General features: G+C 45.1%; 2 protein-coding genes across 4 annotated transcripts in view; one reads left to right on the top strand and one right to left on the bottom strand.

Annotated features, from left to right (window-relative positions):
* The window catches only part of IFT140 (intraflagellar transport 140), a 1,808,590-nt gene that overhangs the window by 550,728 nt on the left and 1,237,061 nt on the right, over positions 1-20,801 (bottom strand). The window lies entirely within an intron of this gene.
* Positions 1-20,801, top strand: part of TMEM204 (transmembrane protein 204) — a 158,116-nt gene that overhangs the window by 35,740 nt on the left and 101,575 nt on the right. For both annotated transcript variants that reach the window (XM_085628166.1, XM_085628167.1), the window contains one exon: positions 4,652-4,807. In XM_085628166.1, the coding sequence (XP_085484292.1) occupies positions 4,652-4,807 (156 nt within the window). The remainder of the gene's footprint in view (positions 1-4,651; positions 4,808-20,801) is intronic.

Here is a 20,801-nt window from a genome sequence, read left to right as displayed (position 1 = left end):
CAATTCACTTGGATTCATCCTGTATACCAACCTCATCTTCAAGGAAAACATTGCCAAAAAAACAAGGATGGCCTGCGACCAGCTCCGTCTTCAAAAGAAAGTGAAACTAGTTCTGCCAAAGACCAACTCCAAAATTGCTGTTCAAACCCTTGTAGTCTTGCATTTGGAGAATGATAACACACTTCTCCATGACGACCCATACTCCACAATGGCCCCCTTTATGGGCATCATACACGCCACACCACAACTATTGAGGGCCTGAGGAAATATGATTGCATCACCCTCATCCTGATAGAACTCCAATGGCTCCTCTTGCCAGCCTGCACCATCTTCAAAACCTGCTGCATCATTTGCACAGCCATCACAATCCGCATTTCTGCTTATATTGCAAAAAAAGCACACAATCTCTGGTGGTAACGGCACACCAGCAGTCAGGATACCATGAGATAGCAAACTACGAAGTGTAAAAAAAGAAAGAACACAACATGCATTTATGCACCCAGGAACTGGAACAATATTTCTGTATCCACCATGACCGCCTCACTGCTGCTCCAATTTAGGAAGGATTTGAATACACAAGTTTTTAAAGAACACTACATCACAATGCATTAAGTATAGCATTAACTAAGCAAAACAGCTACCATGCCTATCACTTGTTGACTTATGCTACTCTTTGACCCTGTATAGTGCTCCGTTACCTTTTGGATAGGTTTACGCTCTACAAATATCACATAAATACCCTTGGAGTCTCCCATCTATGCTTAGCAGAAGCAAGGCAGACTGTGTGAGGAGGGTTACAATTGCGAGAGGAGGTGTGTAGACTGGTGGAATTGCAGGGAGGAAGGGGTTTCCAGGTACAATTATGTAGTAGAAAAGAAGTTCTGTGAGCAGCAAAGTTAGAATATGATGGGTGGGGCGCAGCCATTGAGGACAGAAAAATGGTGAGAGCAGTGCCAACTGAGGGAGGTGGGGAAAAGGAGATAGTGTTTGGAGAATTATGTAACAAGGAGGCACAATATATTTGAAGAGAATCCATTCCATTTGGATGCAAGTCAAAAGAAGGGGTTGGGGGGGGGTTAATAAAAGGCTAATAGTATATTGGTAGGAAGCTGAATCCAGATAGCTAGAAGAGGTAGATAGAGGTACAGTAGTGGCAACAGAATCAGTTAAGAGTTCAGGCACTAAAAGGGGTGAGGGGACATAAGAAAGGGGGGCAGCAGTACAAAATGAAGGAACTGGGGTAGAGAGGTACTGTTAGGAGAGACCAGTTACAAAGGGTTATATAATAGTGCGATAAAACGTTGCTTGAAGAGAACCTATACAATCCTGATTTCTACCTCCCTGCCTCCAATTCCATCACGTGCTGCCTTCACCTCCATTCCATCTTGTACTATACAAGACTATAAACAAAAAGAAGTATCTACATTGTTAGATTTCACTAGTGCGCCACACACACCAGATGATTCATAATACCACTGTGGTTCCTTCCCTTGAAAGGAATTATCAATGAAACTTAACTTTCACCATTGGTCTTCGATTGTAAAGGGTCACAAACCCCTTTGGGCTTGGATAAAAACTGCATATAGAGGGCAGGCTGATGGCAGTCCACTCACCTGGGAAAACGAATACAACACACTCAGCAGGAAAGAGGAATATGTGAACAAGAAACCAGCAAGATTGACACTTAATCTGAGGTGTGAAATGAAACCCACTGCTCCGGAAGAACAAGAATGAATGAGTTTAATAATTAATTATTGGACAGAAACTCCTACAAGGAAATAGCGGCTTTTTAGGGTACCTGAGTGTTTCATGATGTACTTCAAATACAAATAAATATATTTAAAAAAATCAAGCAATGCCTCAACAACCACAGATTCACCAAACTTGTTAATATACCATGTATTTACTCTAGGTATATGTGCATAATTATTTTGCTCAACCGACATATACCGTCATTCACATAATCTATAACCCAGCTCCAAAAAAGTATTGAAAACATAATAAAACAGTTATCTACTTGATGTAGTGATCTGTTACTTCATTTAAATCTATTTTCATTGATAAGCTCACATATCAAAGCACCAAGCAAAATATGTACAGTATACATGAATTGACAACACTTACAAGACAAAAAATAAAATTACTTTAAACCGAAAAGAACAATTACCTAAATTATAAACATCAATCATGAACCAATTTGCTCATCACAATATCACAGAGACATTCACATAGAAAAGTGTCCTTTTGGCGCTTCATGAATTAAAACTATTTGCATGGAAAAAGTAACATATAAAAGTGTCCAACACATATTATGCTTTTTAACAAATTGAAGACTTCCTTCTTTTAAGTTAAAGAAATCAGTAGTTCATATTGGTTGGGGAATTCATTTGCAGTTTTTCTCCCTTTATTTCTTCAAGGTCGTCAAAAATGTTACTTGTGTATACCAGCTCACAGTCAGTGTGGGACTAGTCACCCTCAACCCACTTATTTATGCCAACGTGTTTCGATCCTTCAAAAGGGCCTTTTTTATTAAGGTCTTCTTCAGGTCTATAGGCCTGAATGAGATGTCTGAAATTTGTAACATTTAGTCTAGCTACAAATCCCATGATACTCGTCGTCACAAGACGCAGAATAATGGAGAGTCAGGAAATGCCCAAAAGAGACTGCTTTTTAGCCCAGCTAAATAACGCTACTGAGCAACGCGAGAGGAGAGTGCACTGGAAGTCTGTACCCCAGGACTAAAAAGGCAGATCGAATCCCCTGAAAGGCAATAAAGAAGAGTACCAGGAGCCTGAATTCCAGTAACCAACAGGAAGATTGAATGCCCCCCTACTGCATGTGCCTTCCAACTAACGCGATACAGGAGCACGCTAGGAGTCTGCCACCCAGGCTACAAGAGAAAGCCTTGCTGGCAATTTGGCATAAGGACAGACGGCGAGCCACACTAAATGGTAAGGACAATATTTAATTAGTTGCCTCAAGAATTAATTCAGTAAAGCCCTCATGCGGTAAGACTAAAGATAATATTTGTGCTCATTACTTAGGCCAAGCAACTTTTGAAAGTCCTCATGACAACTTTAAAATGCACAGATTTAAGGTAGAATAGGAGGTTTATCAGCAACCATTCTTTTACAATAATGTTTTGAAATCAAAGTATTTAAACAACTGTTTTCTGATTTATGAAATATTCTTCTCACAGAGCCCCACACTTTTACACCAAATTATATGTAATGTGAAAGGACAAAATTGGATGTTTATATTTTTTTAATTATTAGTTTGTCTTTTTACCCCACTTTTTCCCACCCCCTCCTTGAGATATTCTCATTGAATATTCCTATCAGTATTGACTTGTGTCACACATCCTAATTCTATTCCCGAAAAAGCCCTTCATAAAAAACTGCCCTTTTTGAAGGCCGAAACGCATCATTGTATATTAATCTGTTGAGGGTCACAATTCCCTCACTGCCCATGAGCTGCGCTGCTTTAGACAAGTAACATTTCTGTGACCTTAAAAAACAGAAGGGGACAAAAATTGCAAAGGAATTCCCCAACCAATAATAGCCTACTGATTTATTCAACTTAAAAGAAAGAAGTCTTTAATTTGTTAAAAGGCATCATCAGTGTTGGACACTTTTATGTATTGCATTTCCATGTAATAGTTGTCAATTCATGAAGCACCATACAGACACTTTTTATGTAAATGCTTCTGTGATATTGTGATGAGGAATTTGGTTTATGATTGATGTTCATGATTTATGTAATTGTTCTTTTTGATTTAAGTAATTGTACTTTTTTGTCCTGTAAGTGTTCTCAATTCATACATACTGTAAAGACATCAATCCATGCTTTGATATGTTAGCTACTTGATGAAAATAGATTTAAAAAGAGTAACAGGTACCTGCATGAGGTGGATAACTGATATATACCTTTTTTTCAATAACTTAATGGAGCTGGCGTATAGATAATGTGAATGATGATATGAGCCAGTCGAGCAAAGTAATCATGCACATATACCTGGAGTAACTATGTGGTATATTAACACGTTTGGTGAATCTATGTTTGTAGAGTGCATTGCTTGATTTTTATACTAATGGATCCCAGCCGCCCATCCCTCAATTGGATTGAACCCCGTTTTGTAACTGGTAAGAAGTACATCAAGCATCACTTTAGTAGTAGCCTTGATGTTCTGTATAAATACTTGCATGTATCTTCCAACAAACATATGATCCTACTGTAGGACAGAATGGATATCCTCTACAGTTTATTGCTTAAGAAGTACTACCTGGCTTCAACTGTTTACGTTATTTAAGTTTTGTGCCGGTTTCTTCTGTACCAAGAATTACTGTCCGTGCATACTCAGGACTACAACCAAAAGCCAAATGCATGTAGAAACAGCTACCAACAGCTGACTTTGCCAAACTGTAGAATACATTTTGGTGTACAAAAGCATCCTGGCTGTGACCTCAAATGCAGCAAGAACTTAGTAATGCACGTTTTCATAGTAAATACACATGAGTGCATTCCTAGGACACAAAACAGTAAATAATGACTGAAAAAACAGTGAAGTAGATGGTGGTTGTGGCTTGTTACTGGGCTTGTTTTATTAAGTTGTGTTTTTTTCTTTTTTGCTGTGGTTTTATGTCCTCTGCAGTACAGTTTGATATGATGCGGGCCTGTAATCTCATCGCCACCGTGGCCCTGACAGCCGGGCAACTCATCTTTTTGTTGGGACTGCTGGAGCTTCCCATCATCTCTCAGGACTCTCAGTGGTGGGAGGAGGCCATTGCTGCTGTCTTCCAACTCGCCAGTAAGTAAAGCCACACCAATTAATTTTATGCTCATGAGGATCACTGAGGCTGGAGTATATCTTTCTTCAGGTTTACTGTGTAGCAGAGAATCACGGTGGATAGCTCACTTTTCACTCCGTGCCAACAGGAATGAAAAAGCCTCTAGAAGAGTGTTTCCCAAACTGTGGGTCAAAACCCAATGTTGGGTCGCAAGGTTATTTTGGGAGGGTCGCAAAAGTTCTGGTCTGTATGCAAGAAATTATTTTAATGGATTAGTCTTGTTTGTGCCCCTGTACAAAGGCGCTGAACAATGTCCCTAGGTACAGTTTTAAAACAAACCCTAGCAAGTATTCCCAAGCAAGATTCTGGGTGAACCTTCCAGTATTGCTGTTTTTCTATTTTGCAAAGCCATTTCAACAGAGAATGGACTCACGATGTGTGAAAATACACAACCATACCACTTGTGTATGACTGTCACACATAAATTGGGAAATATTGATGTAGCATTACGGCTAGAGGTGTTGACTTAAGATGTGGAGAACCAGGTTTGAGTATGTGCTTATAATAAAATGTATCTGATTTTGCGTAATTTAATCTGGTCTTCATAGAAATACACTCAGGCTGGGATAGCTGCAAAATACATATATATCTATAGAAGTATATATTTTAATCTCTCTCTCTCTCTCTCTCTCTCTCTCTCTCTCTCTCTCTCTCTCTCTCTCTCTCTCTCTCTCTCTCTCTCTCTCTCTCTCTCTCTCTCTCTCTCTCTCTCTCTCTCTCTCTCTCTCTCTCTCTCTCTCTCTCTCTCTCTCTCTCTCTCTCTCTCTCTCTCTCTCTCTCTCTCTCTCTCTCTCTCTCTCTCTCTCTCTCTCTATATATATATATATATATATATATATATATATTCCAAAATACACCACTGAGCCTTGTTTTATCACAAAAATGTGTATTAGGCTTTACCCCATACACTGCTGCAGAAGGTGTTTCACAAATTTACTAAAATCACTTGTATCAACACAAAGGCTTTTTAGAAGCCTTGTGATTATAGTTAACAAATGCCACGGGTCAGCACCTTCCTTTCAAAAGTGTTCCAGCTCCAGACTCCAGTGCAGTTCACCATCTGCCACTTTTATCGTAGCCACAGTTAGATAACAAAGGGTGTGGTCAAGGTTGTGACATTAGCAATTGCTAATATTAAATTAAAAAATTGCCCTACGGAGGAGCCTAGCGCGCAACCAAGATGGCCGCGTAGGCACAGGGCTCCCGAGGGCCTCCACAACCTCCCACGTCTATCCTGAATTTATCCTGATTTTATCGACGGGCTTGTACGGGCGAACCTACGTGGAGGTGATACCTGCTGTCCAAATTCAAATCGGACATCGGGAGCCGGAATAGTATCGACTCCAAGTTGGCGGCCTACTCCAGACCTTGCCCCGGACTCGAGTTGGCATGGTGCCCGGGCAGAAAGTGAACAACAACGGCATGCAGGACTTGGGCCGGTGCGCACCCCCTACTTTCACTTTCGGTTTTGGGTCTCCTCGCTGAACCTGAGGGGCCTTGGATTGTCATCACACATTTATAGTGGGACGATTGGGTAACCTGCCTGCTCTTGGCCACTAGCTGGGACTACCCTTTGGGGTCTCCGAGGCTTCCTAGATTGGTTCTCCGGTGCTCGCTCATCGTGTTGGTGGCCGACACCCTTGACGCTCATCAGACCATGGCGGCTAGATTGGACGGAGATAAGCAAAAATCCAAGACGACTAGGCGGGGAGCTCATACCCAAGCTAACAACATGGACCGCTATACCCAGTTGAGAGGTTCCCCTGGTGGCCCGCATAAGTCGCCGGAAAGATCCAAGGATGGCCCGGGATCGTCAACGGAGTTAACATTGCAGGACGTCATGGGTGCCATCGAAGAGATGAAAGCGGCGGTCGGCCAGCGATTCGATACATTGGCCCATAAATTGGACACAGTTTTGATCGACGTTAAACTAGTCAGAGCGGACCTTTCACAAACGAATGAAAAGGTCAAATCCTTGGGTCTGACGACGTCGAGTCTGGTAACGGACGTGTCTGACCTGCAAGCCGAGGTCCGTAATCTGCGGACGTCCACTGCTTTGTCTGTCCGTCGATTGGAGGATTTTGAAAGTAGGGCTCGGCGGAATAATGTGCGCATAATCGGGGTGCCGGAGAAATCGGAGGTCCCTGCTGCTGACCTCTTTGTGGAAGACCTTGTGATCAACCATCTCGCACCCAAAGGCTTGAGTAAATTCTTTGCGGTTGAGCGGGCCCATAGAGTTCCGGGTGGTAAGCCCAAACCGGGCGCTCCCCCACGGCCCATCATCGCCAGAATTTTTCATTTCAGGGACAGGGACGCTATACTGCAGGCCTCGAGGGTGAGTGGGCCGACGAAGTTCGAGAACACTCATATAAGTTTCTACCCGGACTTCACACAATTGGTCCAAAAGCAGCGACAGGAGTTCATGGGTGTCAAACGGCGACTGAGAGACATGGACCTGAAATATGCGATGCTCTTTCCGGCCAGGTTGCGGGTTGAGTTTGAGGATCGGACGCACTTCTTTGATCGGCCGGAGGAGGTTGGAGATTGACTTGATACCCTGCCTCAGCAACGACGTCGAGAGGGACAGACCGAGGGGAACGGAGCGGGCGCGGCTGGACAGGAGTGGACTTTTGGTTCCCGGTGACTGACTATTGTGATGGCACTTCCATATTTTGGTTTGGTGTTTCTATTCAGCGCCTTATCCTTCAATGCCCGGGGGTTGTGGGGTGCTCAGTGAGGCTCTTTCCTCCTCTGGGGTTTTCTTTTTGTAGCATAGTTAATGTTAGGACGACAGGCACACTGCAAGTTGGGGGGGCTACATGGGCTCATGCAGGGGTGCAGGGTGGGGGGAGTTGTAACGGGAAGGTTGGTGGGGAGGGGGGGAGTTGGGGAATGTTTGTTTGTTTCACAAGGCAATGTGAGGTTAGCTGCTGATTTGTTCTGGTTGTGTTCTCCGGGATTTGGGCATCCTGCACGGGAGCGGGGTGGGGGGTAAGGGATTGAGAATACTTTCGTGGAATGTGAACGGACTGGGGGATAGGATCAAGCGCGGGGTGGTGTTGCAGTTTTTGAAACGGATCTCGCCCGACATTGTTTTCCTGCAGGAGACACATCTGATTGGGAACTCCTTCCATGCCCTGAATAGGCGGGGCTATCGCCTTGCTGTTCACTCTGGTTTCACTTCTGGCTCTAGGGGAGTGGGTATCTTGGTCAGGGCCTCTCTCCCGTTGGAGGTGGACGAGGTGCTCCACGATGATAGAGGGCGATATGCAGCATTGGTGGGGAGATGGGAGGGTAGAACTGTTTCGCTCGTTGCTGTTTATGTGCCACCGGGATTGCAGGCGGCTACATTTGCGGATTTGGGGCGTTTGGTCCTGGGACTCCCTGGGGGGGTTCTGGTGTTAGGGGGTGATTTTAACGCTGTTGTATCCGGTATGGAGGACCGTCACCCCCCAGGGATCTCCCTAGAGCCCAGGCCTGGCTGGGTGGCTTTCTAGATACTTTAGGACTTATAGATTGCTGGAGACTGATGCACCCGGGACAGGCACAATACACCTTCCACTCGGGGGCCCACGGGAGTCTCTCGAGACTTGATAATATACTTATGCCAGCGTTCCAGGCTGGAATGATCGGGGAGGTGCGTCATTTGGCCCGAGGTATTTCTGACCATTCCCCTCTATTGTTGTAGATGGAGGTTGTTCCCGGGGCAGAGGGAAGAGTAGCGCCAATTAACCCCTGGTATTTACGTAACCCTAATGTTGGCGCTGAACTGGTTAAGTCCATTGATCACTACTTCAAAGATAATGTAGGGTCAGTGTCGTCTGCTGTCTCCCTATGGGAAGGTTATAAAACGGTGATCCGGGGGCATGCCTTGTCTCTTATTTCCCATGCTAGGAGGTGCGGGAGGGAAGAAGTGGTCCGCCTGGAAACTGACATAGCTGAGATGGAGGGGGATTTGGAGCGGGGTGTCACGGATGAGAAATTGCACGTTCTCAGCCTTAAACAGTCAGATTATAGAGCGCTGGTCACGGATGCTGCTAAAAGGATGAGTAGAGAGCAACAAGGACGACTGTATGATGTGGGAGATAAGGCCGGAAAGTTGATTGCTTGGTTGGACAGGAAGGAGAGAGCAAGTAGAGTGGTGCCGGTTGTGGCGAGAGTGGATGGCGTGTGTGTGACTGACCCGGTGAAAATTGTGGACTGCTTCGCGGATTACTTCCGTGGGGTATACTCTCCGGTCTCTGGGTGCTCGGAGGAGGACTCTCATCTGTTACTTAGAGATATTGCATTGCCGTCCCTCTCGGAGGCCGATAGCATATTGATGGAGGCGAAGTTGTCGCCGGATGAGATTGCTCTGGCCATTCGCTCGATCGCTTCTGGTAAGGCCATGGGTCCCAATGGTCTCCCCATTGAACTATATAAGTTCCGTCCAGATAAGATAGCACCATATCTCCGTGACATGTTCCTCGCTGCACGGGCGGCGGGCTCCCTCCTCCTTGACCAACGTCTCGCCACCATAGTTGTGATACATAAAGAGGGGAAGCCACGAGACTGCTGTGCCTCCTACAGGCCTATCTCGTTGAACGCGGAACCCAAAATTCTGGCTAAGGTATTGGCCAATCGTCTGGTTCGGGTCGTGGGCGACTTGATTCATCAGGACCAGTCCGGTTTTATACCTCATCGTAATACCGCCCTGAACCTGAGGCGGTTGCATGGCGTGCTTGCTAGAGCGGAGTTTATGCGTGAGCCGGCCATCTTGGCGTCTTTGGACGCTACCATGGCGTTCGATACTTTAGAGTGGCCGTATATTTGGGCTGCGTTAGCGAAATTCGGGTTTGGCCCTGAATTCATTGGGTGGGTAAAATTGCTATACGCTGACCCATTGGCGCAGGTTGTGGTGAATGGTAGAGCGTCGGCTCCCTTCGCGCTGGGGAGAGGTACGCGGCAGGGCTGTCCATTGTCGCCCCTCCTCTTCGCACTTTCTTTAGAGCCTCTCGCTGCCTGGTTGCGTTGGGAGCCGTCGCTGTGGGGCATTAGATGGACGCCGGAATTTGAGGACCGTGTCTCCCTTTATGCTGATGACATCCTTCTGTATCTCACCTCTCCTCGACAGTCGCTAATTGTATTGGTGGACGTATTGAATTCCTTCGGTCGTAATTCGGGCCTGGTTATCAACTGGGCCAAGTCATGTGTTTACGTCCTCTCGGGCGAGGCCCCCCTCTTGCCGCGGGGGTGCCCTATTCAGATTGCTACATTGGGGTTCAAATATTTGGGGATCTTCATATCACTGGACCCTGCGGTCCGCTATGAGCGGAACCTTCTCCCTCCACTCCAGCGATTGAAGGCCGACGTCGCGAGGTGGCGACGGCTTCCGCTCTCGCCGCTCGGACGGGCGGCATTGTTTAAAATGATGTCGCTGCCTCGTTTTTTGTACGCTTTACAAAATACGCTGGATGTCGTGCCGGCCCGTTACTTCCGTGAGGTGGAGGGTCTTCAGCGCCAACTGTTTTGGGACGGGCGACCGAGGATCCCTCTCGCCAAGTTGACACTCCCTTGGTATGATGGGGGTGTTGCCCTCCCCGATATTAAAAGATACTATTGGGCGTCTCAATTGGCGGCGGTGAACCACGGGATATACGGTCCTGCTTTGAATCCGGCCTTCGAGATGGATAAGTTATTACTTCCGGGCGGGGATTACAACAGGGCACTGTATTCGGCGACTCCGGATGCACGGTTGACAGGACCAACGCAAGTTGCGGTACGCGTGTGGCATGCGGCGAATGCTGCGATGGGGTGGAGGGATCGCTTGACTCGAGCGACGCCGTTGTATGCCTCCCAGCGTTTGGGTTGTCTGTGGAAAACGAAAGGCTTTGAGAAATGGGACATGATTGGTATAAGTAAGGTGGGTGACCTCTGGGCGAAAGGGTCCTTTAAAACGTTTGAAATGCTCAAAACTGAATACAAATTAAATGATAGGGAGTACTTTCGATATGCACAGGTCCACCATGCGCTGTGTTCGGTTTTTCCGGATGTCGCTGCTATCCCAGAATATTCCCCGTTGGAAGATAGGGTGTTAGACGGCTATGTGCCCGACCGCACTATTTCCCTGATCTATAAAAAACGTATTAATGATCGTACGGACTTGCTGACCCATCTGCGGGAGGCGTGGACGGCCGACGGATTGGAACTGGACGATGAGGATTGGGTATCGGCGGTGGCCTCCCCGAAAGAGGTGGCGATCCCGGCCCGCCTTAGATTTGTGCAGCTGAAGATACTCCATAGAGTGTATGTCACAGGGCCTGGTTTGATACGTATGGGTTATTCGAGGGATGGACTGTGTAAGCGTGGCTGTGGCTTGTTGGGTACCTTTCTTCATATCCTATGGGAATGTTCGGAGGTTGTACGATTCTGGAACGGGGTACATACTGTAATGGAGGAAGTCACGCATGTCGCTTTGTTACCAGAGGCTAGGAGGTGTTTGCTGAACGTCTGGGAACCAAATGACTATAATGCGGCGCAGACACAGTGGGTGACTTTGGGGTACATGGTGGCTAAGCGCAATATCGCACAGTTGTGGGGTTCCCCGAGGCCGCCTACGATTTCGGTATGGAAGGAGAATATGGATTGGTGTATGTTCAGGGAGAAGACGGTGTATGTGGCGAGAGGCAAGCCTGGGAGGTGGACTAAGGTGTGGGGTCCATGGAATTCCTATCGTGGGAATATCTGCGCTCCGCCTCTGCCGCGAGAGGTCGACTTCGCTTTGTCCCCCTAGCCGCACATTCTACGTAATTGTGCATGCTTTGTCATCTTCTCCGCCGCCCCCCACTACCACCTCCTGTCAAGAGTTATTCTAGATAATGTGGATCATCCCCCGTCCTGGGGAGCGCACGATGCTATTTCGGACTCTCATTGCCTTGTTTGTGTGTTATCGTTGGGTTTTTTTTCCTTTTTTTTTATTTTTTTTTTTAGAAAATATGAAACCGTCCTTTTCGATTGCCCTTGGACTATGGCCGCAGCCTGTTATATGTGCTTTCGAACTTTCGGGAGCTCTTGCTTCGGACTCATTTGAATGTATGGAGTTGCCTTGCTGGCTCCCGAGCTTTCTAGCGGCCGGCCCTTGTGGTTGTAGGCCCTTGTTTGTATCTCTTTAATGTGTAATAAAGGTTTCTTCTTAGAAAAAAAAACAAAAAAAATAAATTAATAATTGCCCTACCTTATGTCCATTCGAGTTAGGTGGGTCACAAATGTTTGTTGTTCTAAAAATTGGTTGCAATTCTAAAAAGGTTGTAAAGCACTGCTGTGGAATAACTTAGTTCATGTAAAGTAGAATACTGAAAATCATATATTAACTAGTGTAGAAGAAGAGGCAACCCAACAGGTGTACGTTTAAAGGAAGCAAACAATATGTTGCCTACAGGGTACGGAGGAAACCAAAATGACATTGCACCGTTTAAATGATGCGGGGAGGACGTTAAGGTAAAAATGAATTAGCTTCATGCAGCCACAGGAGATATGGCATTAGTGGACCGAACCAGATAGATGGACACCAACTCAAAACCTCTGAAAACAGTCAGGTTGTGCCCATACTTATTCTAAACCTTGCATGTTTCACTTTCTTGGGTCCATTATTATTGTTAATCGTGTCAAATTGAAGGTAGAAAGTAGAGGAGAAAAAGAAGGAAACATAGCAAATATGAATAATGAGGAAAGATGATAACAAAAACTGGAAACAAAAAGAGTTTCAATATTAGTCTGAAGAACTAAAAATAAACTCAAAGATACATCCTTCACCAAGGAAATGTAAATATTTACATTCTCTAAAGGATAAACCGGGCAAACTTCTACACAAGGGGTTCCATCATGGAAGAACATAACTATAGCATACAGTCAATGGAACAATATGTCAACACACCCATTATCATTTATGTTTAGGCATGATACTTAACTGCAGCTGAAATAAATCAGGTAAAGGACTGGCTAATGCTCACTGTTTTACTGGACGTCTTTCACTATTGTAAGGTGTCCAAGTCTGTCTTAATACCACAGAGTTTATTTTAAAGTTTAAAATACAATGTCAGGAAGTATCATGTCCATGGGTGTTAAAACAAGACAATTCAACTACAATATCCCCCCACCAAAAAAACTGAGAAGTGACACAACTTTCCTTGAAGTCACAAAGAGTCACTGTCCTGTTTTTTTAACTCACTTTGAAAGGTGAAACGCAAATCAGCACATGAGATTACAGGGAAATTGTCCCCATAACCTCAAAAACAGAATATCAGATTGACTTCTGTGCATGGAAATCAGAGACTTATATGAACACATAACCACTAATAGACACTCTACTGTCCACCGAGACACTGGTCCTGAATGATCATATCCAACTAAATATCATTATTTTAAACAGAAACCAGTTGAGAGCCATGTGTGGGAAAAGTCCCATTTACTTTAGAAATAAAATTATAGTAACCTAATTTAAATCTCTGAGGTCATTGCTCTCTAACCACTCTTGATCACACGCCCCACAGTAAAGTCAGTTCGGCAAACACTTTCTTGCGCTGGCCTCATGGTTGCCACCTTCCCAAGAGGAAAATACCAGCCATTTGTTGATGTTTTAAGAGTCTGCAAAGTCCCGGACTAAATACTAAATTGGACAGTAAAAGAATTATATGTATTAATTTGTAAAAATTACTTTTTTGCCTTTGTTTACTTTAGTTATTAGTCAGATATCGTTACTGTAGCTCTTGAACACATATAAAGTTCTTTGTGTTTATATTTGCTGTACGAAGTATGTACAGATGACGGCTAAAAATACCGGCTTTTGGTAGTTTTGATTATTTTTGTCTGGGCCGGGACATCAAAATACCCATGCTGCTGGTGGAAAACTGGCCAGGTAGCAACCCTAGCTGAGCTAGAATTCACCTTTGAAAAATATCAGAGTCCAAGCTAAGTTGCTGTCTTTCTGTAATTGCTTGAAAAGATACCTTCTCTGTCTTAAGATATCTTCAAATATAAGTAGATTGTTTCATACACATGACCAGGCAATGGAACTAATTTTTTGTCAGGGTTTTTTATAAACAATTTGCAATTCAAACACAAAAGACTAACGTCTTTGACCATGAAGTTGTTAAACTCAGTTTCTAACTATACAGACTTTTTGTTTTTCCTCCTTGTTGGGACACTGCATCTTAATTTGTGGTGGGGTCACTACCAGATACTACAGCTAGCAGCTTTCCACTTTTTTTTAGTATTTGGAAAAACTGCAACTACTTCATGTCAAGCATCCAGCCGACACTGGTTGCCGTCATCATCTCATTTATTTGTAGTTTTATAGTGCAAACATGGCCCAAGGGCATTGAGGGCCTGGAGGACACTGTTAAGGAAGTGTCAGAAGGATCCTACTTGGCCAAGATGAAACACAGTTTGCTGCAGAAGACAACCCATTGTGATAATGTCAGTTTCTGGACCACCCTTACTTTCTTTGCACCCACGAATCCAATATAGAGCAGTTCGCCAACCAATCTACTTAGACACTAGGATACCACTTAGGATCCAACCGGTGTGCCTTTCTTGTGCCTTAGAGGGATGCGGAAGAGAGAAAAACACAGGAGGGTAATGGACTGCCCCACATGGAAGGCTGACAGCAATTTTTTTTAAAAGGGTACTCAAGTCATAGGCACCAGCTTTTCAGGGAAGAAGGAAGTGTACAAGTGCAGGGCTGACAATGTCTGCAGCTCACTGATGCGTAGTGCAGAAGTGATTGAAATTAAAAACAGGGTCTTCGGAGTTACTAATATTCAGAGGCTCAAAATGAGCACACTTCAGGAAAATTAGGATTAAGTCCCTCTGTGCATAATGAAGTCGCTGGAAACACGTGAAAATCTGTTTTTAAAAAAACCCATCCCAATGGACAATTTGAATAAAGAGGCGTGATGAGTCAAACAGAGAAAGGTCGTAAAGGATGAAACGTTTTAACCGTGCCCACAGCAAATCCTTGCTGGCTCAAAGATAACATACCAAATAACATCAGGAAATTTAGCCAATAGAAGGTCAACTAGCTTCACCTCTTACCAGGCGACACACTCAGACCAACGGCTAGAGTAGGTCAATTTGCTGGCAGGGCAGCAAGCACCTAAAATGACATCCACCATCTCCGATGGAAAATCAAAGCCTCCCAGCTGGTTCCGCTCAATCTCCACCCTGCATGGAAGTGTAGACTGTGGATACTTAAATACAGTACTCTGACCTGTTGCTAGGACAGTAGATCCTCCCCAAGAAAAAAGCCATTAGAGAAGGGAGATGCTAGGGTCAGCAGTTTGAAAACCCTGACTCTCTGAGCCCAATCCTAGATTGTCGAAATCAGCTGCGCTTAGTCCAATTTGACTTTCTTTAGGACCTGCAGGATCACCAGCGTACGCGAACACGTGGATAGGAGGCTTTGATTGACTGTGATTGATTGAATCGCCATTGATGATGAAATGCATCTTCTAGAGATCCTCAAGGAGAAAACTCAATAGCAGAGACGGTCAGACAACGAGTGATTTCGGAGACAGCGGAAAGATTCACCAAGGTTATACCCCACTAAGCGAAGATACCGTGAGCCACTTCAGATTGTACATGCCACTTGTGATCAGTAAGATGACTTTGACTGAATTCACATGCAGTGATGTTGAGGGATCTCACTAGATGATTGATGTCAGGGGGATTTCAAGGCATTCCAGCCACAGCTTCAGAGCAACCATACAGAAGGAATGGTAACCCACTTTGCCCTGATTGTTGCAGTACCACATGTCAGTCAAGTTGTCAGTACTTGCACCGACTTGCCCTTGATGCAAGACAGAAAGGCCCTGAAGGACAGAAGCATTGTGTGCAGCTTCTAAGACTGATACAAGGGTGCTGCTCTATGGCGCTGCTCTATATTACATAGACCAGAGGCCCTGATCTCTGTATCATCCGGGTGACCTCTTCAACACAGACTGGATGTATCTGTCACCACTGAGACCTATGGAGGAGGAGAGAACATGTCAGGTTAGTATTCAATATTAACCGAGCCTCGTCTGTGAATCATCCCCAGTTCTAAGCCCACTCCAGGCAAAGATTCTGTTGAACGGCCTGCATGTGCCAATGATTGTAAGGCACATGGAGGATGCAAGATGCTGGAGGATAAAGCAGTCTAAGAACCATCAAGGTTGGGAGAGCAGCCCTCGCTCAAAACATCAGGATCATAGCACAAATGTCAAGGACTCTGCGGTGTGGAAAAGCATTCAGGGAACCGTGTCCAAAATGGTCACAACAAAGGGAAGCCTCTGAGAGGTGGGGCTTGGTCTTGGTGACGGGAAAACCTCAGAATAAACAATAATGAGATGGTTGTTAGCAGGTGGTCCAAGAGTAGCTGAGGTGAACTGGCCTTCAATAGTCAGTTGTCGAGGTAGAGGAATATGTAGATACATGACCTGCTAAGTTGAGCAGCTACTATTAAAATGGCCTTCTTGAAAACTAGATGGGCTCATATCAGGCTGAAGTGTAGGGTAGTGAACTATAAGTGGGCCAACCCTAATCAAGTGGAGTTATTTTGAGGGTTTCACTCTATACTACCCCCTACATTAAGCCTCTAGTCTCAAGAAGACATATAGATTTGACAACAGCATGTTATGCTTTATCTGAGTTGCAATGCCTCTAATGCACCATGAAGAAAATGCCTTCTCTGCTTGCTGTTGCTCCCTTTGGCCAGTCAAGTAACTTGACTAGTGAACTGGACTGAAATGGAATCGTAGCCCTCACAATCACCTTATCCCTTGAACTTTATGAAAAACGAGAGAGGGAAAGAGATACTCATCTAGTGGCCGAACTGCACAACGCGAAACCCGAAAACTTGGGATAAATCCCTGCTTCCCACCAGACCAAACTGTGTCATACTAGGCAATTGTTCTTTTTTACTTTGCCTCCTTTTTCTGCATTATCTGATATGCGCTGTACAAAACACTCTTTTGTGTTTGATTTAATGCACCCCTACGATAGTCCTTTTATAACAATAACCTAGGCCACGTGAGAGTGCACATGACAATTTAGTGGCCTCTTGATTCATGAATGGCATGGTCATCAGGGCAGGTGTCACGAATGTGTCTAAGTCCATGTTTAGAACGAGTCACTTTTAATAAATGCCTCTCAAAGCAGTGATATAATTTGATATGCTAAGATCCACATGTTAAAGAAATACACTTTGGGGAATTTTGAAGAAATTATCATGTTTCTACGTTTTTTGCACAATGTCTTAAAACATGAAGATGTTCCTAAAGATAAGTGGCGCAGAACAGCTTCTGTGCTTCTTTTACTTCAGTTAACGTGTAAATAAATGCTTACCCATTGGTTTAACATCTTTCTGGATGTTAGTACTGAGTCAAGCAAAAAGTAAAGGTTGTCACTCGTGGGCCACATGTAAAGGTCAGCAGGGTCACAAGCAGACCTAACGCCTTACAGTGGGTTTCCCTGCCCTAACAGTATGGCACTGTAATGCTGATGTCATATTTGAAGATGATGATTGCGAATGGTGGAGTCTTAGTGGCATGTTGACGCCCATAGGCAGGTCAGGTATTCCGTCTTACACATGATGATGAAGGGGGATTCAGCACGCGGAGCTTTCCCAACAGTGAGAGCTCCCAAATGTCACTAAGTTTTCTGTAACGGAACTTACACCAAACAGTGCGCAAACCCACCACTGGGCTGTAGCTAGATATTTATGCCATACGAGTTACAATAAATGTGGCCCAATAATGGTATTTGAAGCAAATGTACTAATGAATAAAGAGTCACTTATTTATAACTACAGTGCAAAGGTAAAGTTCCATATAATCAATACTGCTTGACTAACTTGAAAAACACGGCTCAATGTCTCAAAGATTTCATCCTAGCACCACTTTACAAAAAAAACTGTGATCGTGTTCTCAAGGTATAGATATTGTAATTGTATCTAAATACACAGCTTAACCCCTCGTGCTTCTGTTCTTTAAATACCTTGTGTTTATAGCAAGTGCATATGAAAAGCTAGAATGGCACAACCAAACATGCAAATCCGCTGAGCCTACTATGTTATTTAAAACCATTCTTAAAGGAGTGGAGGGCCATATTATACCACTCGCTTCGCTTCCTGTGAGTCATGCGCCAGTCCCACACTCAAAATACAAAAATAAAGAGCATCTTACACACTATATATCCATTTCTGTGTGTGTAATCCTCCAGAGATTAGCTATGCTAGCATGTATAGCATTATTACACGTACTTAGCCCACCTACATAAGGTGTAGGCCTAGCCTGTAGATTAGAGCATGAGTTCTTGTCCTTGCAAGGTGCAAAATGTTTGGTCGCTGGTAAAACCTAGGGCCACACTGATGCGGCAGGGAGGTGGTCAGGGGGTTGGGAGGGGGTTAAGATGGGTGTTGGGGAATCTAAGCATGTACATCTAGTGGCTGAAATGAAATGCACAATGTGGAATCAGAAAACATGGGATCGATCATGGCTTACCCACTTGATCAAAGTGTGTGATCCTGAGCAATTGTTTTATTTCACCTCCCCTCCTTTTTCTTCATCACCACATATAATGGGACCCGGAAATACATGCCTTCACGGTGTGTTCGTACAAAAACTAATCCTGTGTTTGATTTAATATTTTGTTTGTGTATTGTAGCAAGCCTGGCCACCCTAAGGGTGCACATATAAACTAACTTGCCTCTTAGTTCACTAATTGGCATTGTTGTCAGGGTGCGGAGAGCAGCATTAATGTTTATAAATTCACGTTTGAAAACCATCGCTTTTAAAATAATACTCCTCAATGCACTGATATAATCTGCTTTAGCAAGAAGAAATGGTTCTGTCTGAAAAATAAAATACACTTTTTGAATTTTGAACATATTTATCATATTTTTGGCACGTTTGTTGCAAGATATCTTCATAAATCAAAGTGTTTCTAAAGTTAAGCAGTATACCATCCTAGTTACTTCCTTTCTTTAACTGTAGTTAACAATTAAATAGATGCTTCCTCGTTTATATAACTTATTTTAATGTCGAATAAACAGCAGCCTGTGCTGCTGTTGAGGAGGGGGGGGGGGGCGCGCACATAAAGGTCAGGAGGAACGCTTGCGCCCAGGGCCGTACTTTAGTATCACTGCTTTAGAGAAATCCTTACTGAAGTACTGCAGGCATGCATTGTGCTCGAGTCTCGAGAGCCTTTACTCAGACTAGGACCGACATTTCTTTCGGTTCTGTCAGGCCAGGGCCTCCTCCCAGCTCCAGCTCCGCGTGCGCGCTTTAGCACACACTGGAACGGAAGTGCGCGCCGGCTCGTGCAGATCCGTTCTGTCAGTGACACACCGCTCAGCGGACAGCCGAGGGCCATTCTTCTCCCGCCTTCTAATTATAGAACGGCTTTTTCCCTGCGCGAGAGAGTCCGTTTTAACCACCGGCAGAAAGAGCGACTCGAGGGCGCCAGGATATCCCGATACAGGAGGAGGAAATGCCTGTTATTACCTGTTGTGTTAACTGCGCCTTGAAAGCCGTGGGTTCAGGAGGAGGCTGAAGGAATCGTGGAAGGGAGGAGACGAAAGGAACCAGGGAGAAGAGAAGAGAGGAGATTGGAGGTGGAGGTGGAGGAAGGAAGGAAGGAAATTAGTGTCCCGAAAATCTGGCACTGTGTAGAGTGGGCAGGAGGAAGAGAAGTGGTGGTGAAGTTGGAGACTAGTGGTGACGGAACGGGCTGGAGAAATCATGGAAGAGCGGATAGAATAGGAGGAACATGAATGGTGGAAGGAGGAATGGCAGAGACGAGGGCTGGGACTAGGATTCATCAGTAATAGGCAGGGATCTGCAGGTGACGAGTTCAAACCCTGGCAGGGCCGACTCAGCCTGCTCTCATTGCGAGCTCGGCAACTTGACTGTTATCAAATCAGATACGGTTAATTAATACCGGTTACAAATCTTAGAACTGCCAAGTATGGTTTGAAGTCCTATATAAAAACAAGTTACTTTTAATGGAACAATGGCCGAGGAGGAGAAATGAATGAATGGTAGAGAGAAGGGAACTACAGTCATGGTGGAGGGGTGTGAACTGTATAAATGGTAAAGTGAGGTGGTTAGAGGGAGAAGACTGCAGCAGTGGTGTTACACAAGCCCCTGTGTCGCAGGGCCCTCCTACCCTTCAGAGGGACCCCCATTCAGTCCAAGGTCAATGAATATCTTTGAGATATGGGAGACTCAGGGGCAATGGCATAACTAAATTTGAGGGGCCCCCTTGCAAAGCACATGGAGCCCCGCCAGGCTCCAGACCCAGCCAGGAGCTCTCAGGCCAGGGGCCCACCCCTTGTGCACAGTGCCCGAGGAGAACCCCCGGAGATCGGGCTCCCCGTACAGCAGGGCCTATGCTTACGCCCCTGCTCAGGGGGACCTCATCATATTCTGCAGGGGGGGGGGCATCATTTTGAATTACACCACTTGACTGAAGGAATGATTAAGAGGAGGGACTGAAGGAATGATAACTGGTAGACAGTAGAGATTCGGGACGGTGTGGGGCCGGGGGTGTGGGAACAGTAGGGTGGAGGGGACTTGAGAAATGGTAGACAGGAGGGGAAGGGAACAATTGTGAAGCAGAGGAGACTAGGGAATGATAGGAAGCAAGATTCTGGAGGAATGGAATAGCAAAGGAATGGACGCTGGAGGAATGGAAGAGAGGACTGGAGAAGTGGTTCAGGGAATGAGACGAGAAATGGTGGCAAGGGTGAGGCCTGATAAGAAAAATAGGGGAGCAATCAAGAAACTTAGGGAGGGGATGGAGAAATAATGGAAGGCAGGCAACTTGCTAAAGGCCAGAAAGGAGGAAACTGAAGTAATGGTAGATAGGATAGGATTTGAAGAACAGCAGAAGGGGCTGGGGAAGGGGATGCTTTAGCTAGAAATTATACAATTCCAA

This window comes from Triturus cristatus, chromosome 10 (assembly GCF_964204655.1).
Source record: "Triturus cristatus chromosome 10, aTriCri1.1, whole genome shotgun sequence".
NCBI lineage: Eukaryota > Metazoa > Chordata > Amphibia > Caudata > Salamandridae > Triturus > Triturus cristatus.
The sequence above is the reverse complement of the archived record's forward strand: the minus strand, read 5'-3'. Positions and strand labels throughout refer to the sequence as shown.